The sequence below is a fragment of the Plecotus auritus genome, assembly GCF_963455305.1.
Source record: "Plecotus auritus genome assembly, chromosome: 1".
NCBI lineage: Eukaryota > Metazoa > Chordata > Mammalia > Chiroptera > Vespertilionidae > Plecotus > Plecotus auritus.
In genome coordinates, this window is record NC_137770.1 from 13,224,524 (window position 1) to 13,234,410 (window position 9,887).

General features: G+C 50.2%; 1 protein-coding gene across 1 annotated transcript in view; it reads left to right on the forward strand.

Annotated features, from left to right (window-relative positions):
* CCDC88C (coiled-coil domain containing 88C) overlaps positions 1-9,040 on the forward strand; it is a gene marked incomplete at its 5' end in the record, with an annotated part of 111,176 nt that extends 102,136 nt beyond the window's left edge. The window contains 2 exons of the mRNA XM_080666508.1: positions 189-475; positions 6,326-9,040. Of these exons, the coding sequence (XP_080522634.1) occupies positions 189-475; positions 6,326-7,336 (1,298 nt within the window). The 3' untranslated portion in view covers positions 7,337-9,040. The remainder of the gene's footprint in view (positions 1-188; positions 476-6,325) is intronic.
* Between the last annotated feature and the right edge of the window lie 847 nt (positions 9,041-9,887).

Consider the following 9,887-nt stretch of genomic DNA (forward strand, 5'->3'; position numbering starts at 1 on the left):
TTGTTTTTAAATGCCAGCGTGAACTTGTAAAGAATTGCGGAATGTCCTTGACATCCACAGTGCCAGCCTGGGTTCCCGGGCAGGGCTCTGTTCCGTGAGCCGCAGGCAGCACAGAGCCCACGGGAGGCAGGCGAGCGAGAGCGGGAGACTGACGTGTGTCCCTCTGTGTCCCCTCGCCCTGACACCAGGCTCCTCCGACCCGCTCCACCGCAGGCCTGAGAGCTTCAGCAGTGAGGACCTGATCCCCAGCAGGGATACAGCCACTCTGCCCCGCGATGCCAGCGCCCCAGGACGCACTACCCTCAGCCGCCAGGAGTACCCGCCACCCCGGAACGGGCCTCTCCCCCAGGAGTGCATCCAGAAGAGGGGTGTGGCCCAGCCCCAGGCCTGGGTGCGGCCCTGCGCCTCCCCGAGCAGGGAGATGGTCACCCTGGAGGAGTTCCTGGAGGAAAGCAACCGGGGCTCCCCCACCGCCGTGAGTGACCCAGAGCTTTCTCTTCCCTCGCTCCCCCTTTCCTCACTCCCCTCAGATGGACGGGCACCAGAGGCAGAGACCTTGACAGCAAGTCACAGAGAGGGACGGGGCCGAGGGCGGCGCAGCCTGGCTGCAGAGCTGGCTTAGATGGGGCAGCATAACCACTAGCCAGAAAATGGCCGTGTGCTGGCCGCCAGCCCAGACCTGGGAGGCTGTTTTCTCCATCTGAAGTGAGCGGCACAATCGTAACGCCAGCATGCGGGTGGGATGTGTGTGCTCACCCCCGGAGCATCCCTGCCGGTGTGGCCGGCTCCCACGCGCAGAGTTAGGATCTCACGCTTGGGGTGTGGCAGAGCTCGGAGCACCCGCTGACTGACTCTTCGCCAGCAGAGGCTGGCAGAGGTTTCTCGGGAAGGGCCAGGTGGTAGAGGTTTCAGGCCCTGCAGCCTCTTGTAAACTCCACGCTGCCGCCAGGGCAGGAGGCGGGCCAAGGCATCTATCCATGAACGGGCATGGCTGTGCTCCAGAGGCCCTTAAGGACATTGATGTTTGAATTTTACAGACTTTTCGCAAAAGAAAAAAGTTTGTAATCATTTAAAAATGTGAAAACCGTCCTTAGCTCACAGGCCAGAGTGGCGAGCTGGAGTAGGCCTGCCGCGTGCGTTTGCTGAGCGCTGCTCTGCAGCTCTGGCCTGAAGGGCAGCGGCGGCAGGAAACCCTCGTGTCTCGGGGTAGCTTTCCTGAGGCTGCACGTGCGTTTTGGACAGCCTGTCTGACTTCCTGCCACGAGCTATTGGGTCCCCGCACGGATGAAGTACCAGCTGGGAGCCTTGGAGGACTGTAGTGCTCCGGTAATTCTGTCTCGTTCCCCTTAAACATTCACAGGTGACCTTTCTCTGGCCTCGGAGTAAATCCTGCAGCCTGCTTTAGTGCAGAACACACAGAGAATGCAGGATATTTGTTCAGTAGATTTTTATTGAGCAGGACTACACGTTGGGCAGCACGTGTGATGCCGGCCCTCAAAAACACCAAGTAAACCTGTTCATCGGCAAGTTTCATCACATCCTTGCCAGGTGCCTGGTCTCGTGGTTGGCCCTGACAGGAAGTACATGCGTGGTCTCTGCCCTCCCGTCATTTCTGTTTCTGTCCGCAAAGCACTGTGCCAGGGGCTGGGGAGAGACAAAAGCCCTGCCCCCTCGCGGAATTCACAGTCTGATGCTGAGGTTCTCAACCTCCAGCGGGTGTCATGCTCCCCTGGACACAGGCTGGACCCCAGAGTTTCTGGCTCAGGAGCTCTGGGGTGGGGCTCCCCTAGAATCTGCATGATGACCGCCTTCCCAGATGATGCCCTGTCTTTTTCAGCCTAAATGAGACCAAAACAATCTCACTGCAGGAGTTGGTTGTGGAAGCTGATGCTCAGCTCCTGAGAACCACCCCCACCTTCCTCCATCTTCCCAGCGTGTCCCCTGTCTGCCCCCCAACTAACCTGACACCACAACCACCCCTCCCCCCCCCCCCCAGCAGGCCTGAAGGAAGTGGTAGTCATAGCAGTGCCTGCACTCAACACCTCCACTCTCTGAGTGTTGTTGGCTGGGTGGGGGTGTCATAAGATGGGCCCAATGGGTGGCCAGAGAGGGTGGACTCACGCAGACGGGTGTCAAAGATTTAGAAAGGATCAGAGAGGAGACGGCTGCAGCGTCAGACAGCTGTGGGTTCAGATCCCCGACCTGCCACTCTCTCGATGCAGGACCCGCTCAACCTCTGTGTCCTCAATTGCCTGCCTGTTAAAGGTGGTTTTAATGCAGCCTTGCAAGGTTGCTTTGAGAACTGAATGAGTTGGGGGTTGTTTTTGTTCTGTTCGTTCCCACTTATACCTGTGGTTTCTAGCATCGTGCCTGGCACCTGGGGAGCAGTTGGTGAGCGGTACCTGTTGATATTAATGACCACAGGTCTTACTGTACCAACGCCCCGGATATGTGACTCCTAAGTAGCATGTAAAACAGCAGGCCGTGTCTCCGTCAGGTTGAGTGTCCAGATGTCTTCATGGGCCAGGAGTTGTTGGCAAGTGCAGGTGGCTCCTGGGTTGCTGAGCCGTCCCGCGGACTGACGCCGCCTGGCTCCTTCCACTGGTGATCCCTGCCCCACCTTCCGGGTGCTCTCCCTTCCTTTCCGCTTCTCGTGGCCCTGCACCTCAGGAGACACCACCAGGCTCCTCCGGGCTGGGAGGTGCTGGCCGGGGGCTGCAGTTTCCAGAGCAGGGTCAGACCTGGGCTTCTGACTCTGCCTGCCCAGCGTGGTGGGAAAGGACGCCGGTTCTCTGGCCAGGGAAGCCCCGCCGGGCACCTGCTCAGCCGGGGGAGCAGCTGGAAGGAAACAGTGGCAGGTGGCCACCCACCGCTCAGCCCTGCACTCCCCTTGGGGGCCCGCCTCGCTCGTTCCCACCACTGCCTCTCTCAGATCAAGAGAGAGGATGCAGTTGCAAAAGGAATTGTGTGTGTGTGTGTGTGTGTGTGTGTCCATTTTTTTTTCTGAAGTTTTGTTAGTGTACAGGAAGGCAATGGATTTTTGCACATTGGTTTTGTATCCTGCAACTTGACTGTGTTTGTTTATTGTTTCTAACAGTTTTTTGGTGGAGTCTTTAGGGTTTCCATGTCATCCACAAAAAGTGACAGTTTGACTTCTTCCTTCCCTGTTTGGACGCCTTTTATTTCTTTCTCCTGCCTTATTGCTGTGGCAAGGACTTCCAGCACACGTCCTTGTGGTGAGCGTGGACATTCTTGTCTTGTTCCTGATCTTAGGAAAGCTTTCAGTTTTTCACCATTGAGTATGATATTAGCTGAGGGTTTATCATATATGGCTTTTATTATGTTTAGGTACTTTCCTTCTATTCTTATTTAATTGAGCGTTTTAATTATAAATGGATGTTGTATCTTATCCAATGCTTTTTCCTGCAACTATTGATAAGATCATATGATAATGTAGTGTATTACTGCTTTTGCTGCATCCCAGACGTTTTGATATGCTATATTGTCATTCTCAGTTGTCTCTTTATATATTTGATCTCATCTTTTATTTCTTCATTGCCCCAGTCATTTTTAGTAGTATGTTGTTTAATCTCCATGTATTTGTGAGTTTTTTTAAAAATATATATTTTTATTGACTTCAGAGAGGAAGGGAGAGGAAGAGAGAGCTAGAAACATCAGTGATGAGAGAGAATCATTTATCGGCTGCCTCCTGCATGCCCCACACTGGGGATCGAGCCGGCAACCTGGGCATTTGCCCTTGACAGGAATCGAACCCAGAACCCTTGAGTTTGCAGGCCGACGCTCTATCCACTGAACCAAACCGGCTAAGGCTATTTGAGAGTTTCTTTACTTCCTTTTTGCATTTGATTTCTAATTTCAAGGCATTGCGGTCAGAGAATATGCTTGGTATAATTTCAGTCTTCATGATTTGTTATGCTAGTTTTGTGACCCATATATGGTCTATCCTTGAGAATGTTCCATGTCCACTGGAGAAAAATGTATAATCTGATGTTCTGTGATGAAAGGTTCTATAAATGTCAATTATGTCCATTTGGTCTAGTGTTTCATTTAAGGTTGATATTTCTTTTTAAAAAAATATATTTTTATTGATTTCAGAGAGGAAGAGAGAAATAGAAACATAAATAATAAGAGAGAATCATTGATTGGCTGCCTCCTGCACACCTCCTACTAGGGATCGAGTCTGCAACCTGGTCATGTGCCCTTGACCGGAATTGAAAATGGAACCCTTCAGTCTGCATGCTGATGCTCTATCTACTGAGCCAAACGAGCTAGGGCAAGGCCGATACTTATTTATTGATTTTCTGTTTGGTTGATCGCTATCAGTGGAGTATTAAGGTCCTCCGACTATGATTGTTTTTCGATCTGTTTCTCCCTTTAGTTCTGTGAGTAGTTGTCTTACATATTTCGGTGCTTCCTGGTTGAGTGCATATATATTAAGAAGTGTTATGTTTTCTTGATGTAGTGTTACCTTTATCATGAAAGTGTCCATCTTTGTCTCTTCTTACCTTGAAATATGTTTTGTCAGATATAAATATGGATACACCTGCTTTTCTGTGGATCTTGTTTGCTTGGAGAATCATTTTATTTTGAATCTACCTTTGTCTTTGTAGCTTAGACGTGCCTCTTATAGGTGACAAATAGTTGGATTTTGTTTTTGGATCCACTCCGCTATTCTGTGCCTCTTTATTGGTGAATTTGGACCATTTACATTTAGGGTATTTATTGATGTGTGAGGATTTCCTATAGCCATTTTATCTTTTGTTTGCTGGTAGCTCTGTGCCTCCATTGGTTCTTTTCCTTTATGTTTCTATCTGGGGTTTTTTGGTGATATTCCATACATCTTTCCTTGGTTTCCTCTTTTTTTAAGCTGTATGTCCTGATTTGGGGATTTTTGTGTGTCGTTACCATGAGGTTTATAAAAAATGAAGTTGCATATATAACGTAGTTTTTGTTCGAGTGCATCTGATCTTCATCTTCCTTTGCCAGTTCAGACCTTCCTTCTCCCCTTTTATGTTTTTGTTGTCACAAATTATTCCTGTTTATGCTGTAAGTCTTTCAGTGGTCTTACTCGTAGTGTTGTGACCTTATGTTCTTTTTTTCAGGTAGAATAAGTCCCTTGAGTATTTCCTGCAATGGAGGTTTTCCGGTGATAAAATCCCTCAGCTTCTGTATGTCTGCGAACGTCTTTATTTCTCCTTTATATTTAAAGGATAATTTTGCTGGATATATTATTAGTGGCTGGTAATTTCTCTCTTTCAAGCCCTTGAATATTTGGTTCTACTCTCTTCAGGCCTGTAGAGTTTCTACTGAGAAGTCAGATTAAATTCTGATGGGTTTTCCTCTGTAGGTCACTTCCTTTTTTTTCCCTGGCCACTTTGAGAATTTTTCTTCGTCATTAATTCTTGACAGCTTCAATACCAAGTGCCTTGGAGAGGGCCTCTTTGGATTGAGGTCAGTAGGTGTTCTGTGTGCTTTTGGATTCGAGGATCTAGTTCTTCCCATAGATTTGGGAAGTTCTCATCCACTGTTTGTTTGAATAGGCTCTCCATTCCATGTTCCCTCTTCCCTCCTCCGCAATACCTGTAATTCTAATACGGCTTCTCCTGATGGAGTCAGAGAGGTTTCCTGGAGTTCTTTCGTCTTTCTTTATGCTGGGTCTCTTCTCTGCTTCCTGCATCATTTCTTGATTCCTGTCTTCAGTATCAGTAATGCTTTCCTCCATCAGGTTGGTTCTGTTTTTTTATGCTCAGTAGTTCACTTTTAATCTCCTTAATTGCATGCTTCATTTCCTGGATTTCTGATTGGTTCTCTTCTAATGTTTCAATCTCTTTGGTAAAGTATGCATTTTGTTCACTGGTTTGTTTTCTGAGTGCCCTGAATTGCCTGTTGGTATTTTCTCACATCTCATCGAGTATTTTCAGAACCTTAATCTTGAAATCTCTGTTATTCATATCACATAGTTCCATGTGTCCCAGCTTGCTTTCTGGGGATTTTTCACTTTCTTTCTAGTCATCCTCATTGCTGTGGTTCTCCATGGTATTTGCTGTCCTCCTCTGCTTACGCATTTATCTCTGAAAAGGTCTATTACTTGCCAGGAGAGGGCACTGAATCTCAAGATTCTTTTTTTTTTTTTTTACCTCTGTGGTCTCCCAGTCTTGAACCTCCACAGCTTCCCGTAAGACAGTACAGCCGTGCTGCTTGGAGGTGGGGTTTGTTTTGCCCTCACCATCATGGTGACCCCTGCCCTCCAGGGACCCTCCTGGCCCTCACTCCTGCCTCTCACTTCTTCCTCTCTTCTCCATAGGACACTCCCAGTTGCCGGGATGACCTGCTAAGTGACTACTTCAGAAAGGCCAATGACCTCCCAACCATCGGGGGCCAGCCAGGCCCACCTGCCAGGAGAGAAGGGTCCAGGATGCCCACCAGCTTTGTGGCCCCCACCCTCAAGATGGCTGTCAGCACCTCAGAGGGAAAGCTGCTAAAGCCGGGGCAGTATGTGAAGCCCAACTTGAGACCTGCTGACGCTGAGACCCCGCCCAGTGCCCCCCTGAGGCCGGCTCAGCCTCCCCAGAGCCTTTCTCTGGGCAGACCCCGGCAGGCCACGATGCCCCCAGCCTCCCACACACCTGCCAGCCGGAGCACGTCCCTGAGCAGGGCCTTCAGCCTCGCCTCAGCTGACCTGCTTCGGGCCAGCGGGCCAGAGGCCTCCAAACAGGACTCTCCTCTGAAGCCGGGGGGTTCTGAGGCCTCAGGGGGCAGGGAAACAGGCAGCCACACCCCGCAAAGCCCCATACCCCCCAGCTCCCACAGCCTGGCCCGGGAGAAGACCCCACTTGTGGGAAAGGCTGGCGGCTCCTATCAGACCCCGGGTCCCCGAAGCCGACCACTGGACATGAGGCGCTTCTCACTGGCTCCCCCAAAGGAGGAGAGGCTGGCTCCCCTGCCACAATCCGCCACGGCCCCAGCCATTGCCACTGGAGGTGGTGGTGGCAGCAACTCCCAGCCCCAGCACCGCTCGCCGACTCCAGCCCCAGCTGTCAGGACTAGGCCCCCAACCCCCCAACACTCAGGGGAAGTGGCCACCATCGCCCCTGTCCGGGTGGGGCTCAGCCTCTCAGAGGGTGATGGGGTCCCAGGACAGGCCCACAGAGAGGGGCTCCCTGCCAAGAGCCCGGGCAGGTCTCCCGACTTGGCTCCCCACGCCAGCCGGGCCCCTGAGGACTTCAGTCGTGGGAACAACTCAAAAAGCATGCCGGCGTCCCCAGAGCCGGGTGGGGACCAGCAGACTGTGTGGTACGAGTATGGCTGTGTGTGACTCGCCTCCTGGACCCGTAGCCCGAGCCTTAAAACTACTGACACGCCTTCTGATGACCGTGGCCTCCTCTCCTGTCTGCCTGTGGTGCCAGGAGAGGGCTTTGAATGAGGAAAGGGGTTCCGTGTGCTTCTTCCATTTGTTCTGTTAGTGACAACACTGTGCCAAGGTGTGGAGCACGTGTCTGATCCTCCAGCCACTGGTATCTTTTGAACAAATCCACTTTGGCCGGGGGACGCTCGTAATGCAATGACAAACCGACTTCCCTGAGGCAAACACTATGTGAACGTGCCCCTTAGAACACTTGTTTGCAATTTGACCTCCATTAAAGCGTGCGTGTGCGGGTGAGCAGATACACACGTGCACACACGCTCTCAGGGCTGAGCCCTGAACCGGAAACTCTAATCCCTCTCCCAGAAGCCTGGTGGTCCCAGGAGAAGCCCAGACCGGCCAGACTACAAAGACCTGGAGGTCCTGGGTGGAGACCCTGGAGTCAGGCTCACTGTTGACCCAGAGCGTTGCCGAGCCAGGCCTGGGCCCATGTACTTCACTAGACCAAGGTGGCCTCAGGCTTTGCCTTCTCCAGCTGGCTCCTGGGGCCACACGGGGACCTGCCTCCCCTGCTCACTTTTCTGTAAACACTGGGTCTGCCCGGCCTGGGTGATGGGGCAGAGAGAAGCCCTGCCCACCCCCTCCCAGCAAGTGTCCACAGTGTGTGCAGAGGGGAGCGTGTGCGAGAGGCAGGTGCAGCCTGATTTGGAAAGTGGCTGCAGCGCCCCAGTGTCCCCCATCGAGGGTGAGACGTTGATTTTTTTTTATTTCTGAATAACTTCTTGTGGTAGAAACCACATTTCTTTAATATATTACATATATGTGTACACACTCATGAAATATATACTTTGATGGGGATCTACAGGGTGTCCCCCAAAAAATGTACACACTAACAGCAGATAACTCAATTTTCACTTCTTTTCAGGTTAACATTCGAAATAATGGGTGAAGCCAGGCTAAGCTCTAAACAAAGATAACTTATCCCCTAGACTTACATAAACAATAAAGTTTATGGTACAAAATCGGCAACGGTGCCTGGACCACAGCTAATGCGAAGCAGCGGAATCACAAACATCAAGAATCACTTCGTTCGGTATTTGTACTCATTCTCTTTCAATACCTGCCCTCGATTCCTCGACTGTTGCCGGTTTTATATCGTAAACTTCATCCATTATGTATCCCCCTAAAAAGTCCGGTGGTTAAGTTTTTTTTTGTTGTTCAAAGCTTAGTCTGGCTTCACCCATTGATTCAAATAAATTAAACCTAAAAAGGGGTGAAAATTGAGTTATCAGCTGTTAAAGTGTGTTTATGTTCCATTGGGAATCACTCATTTCCATCGGGAGTCTGACCTCTGTATACGTTTTGGGGGGACACCCTATATTTATATTGAATACGGAGTCATTCTTTTCCATCGGGAATCGCACCTGCTGCTGTGTGTATTTGGCCAGGTTCCTGACACATTTTGTTTCCTGTTGTTTACTAAGGTGCTGTTCCTGGATGTACCAACCTGGTGATTGGGGTTTTATAAAGATTTTTTTCCTTTTGAGCTAAAGTACTGAGAAAAAAGTTAACATGGTCAATGTTCGGAGTGCTTTGGGTTGTGTATTAAATAGCCATGGATTCTGGGACACAAGGACGGGTTTGTAATAAAATGAGATGTTGTAGAATTGAGTCCTAGTTTTCCTCACCGCTCTTCACTGGCAGCACTCTCGGGGCGTTGAGACTCCAGGCTCCCTGCATCAGCCCCCCAGTCTCCCCGGCCCCCGGAATCCACCAGCTCCCTTTGCCTGAGGTCAGAGCATGGGAAAGTGGGGTTTCCTGTTTACCAGGCAACTGCTTCTTTCAGGCTTGTGTTTAAGTTCCTATACGTTGAATCCCATTTAGATAACGGGATTTAGATCATAGCAGGAGCTTAGCTTAAAGTGACCCTTGGCTCTGAAGCATCCAGAAGGTGGTTTGGAGAGAAGGTTGAAGACATGTAATAGCCATTGTGCCTGTAGGCTTTTGCGATCCACTGTTTGGCCCTGGATTGCGGACATGAGCGGCAGCAGCCAGCCAGGTTTCCTGCCTGTGACACACTTATCAATGGTCAAGAGCCAGGTTTTCTAACCGATCTTGTTGCTATTTCTCCTGGCCCAGGCTGATCAAGGACCAGTTGCTGACAGCAACCAAGGACCTTGGTTCAGTCCTGAATGGGTTTTTGTAAGTAGGTTATCAGTCGCTGCTTTCCGTGGGCAGCCCCTACACATAAATTGCAAATTTACTGTGTAACTTCACCCTTACAGGTCCTGCAATCCAAAGCTCTAGACATAGAGCCCAGCAGTATTCAATGGTTGTGTAAAAAGTACAAGAAAATTTCAAATTTGTGCCATGCAAAAAAAAAAAAAAATAAGTGATCCATTGGATTTTTCCAAGGCTGCTTAACTAGGAAGAGCCAGATGAGGGAGAAAAGGAGGGAGGCATGTAAATATCCTCACCTGACCCAATCTTCTAGTGCTGTTCT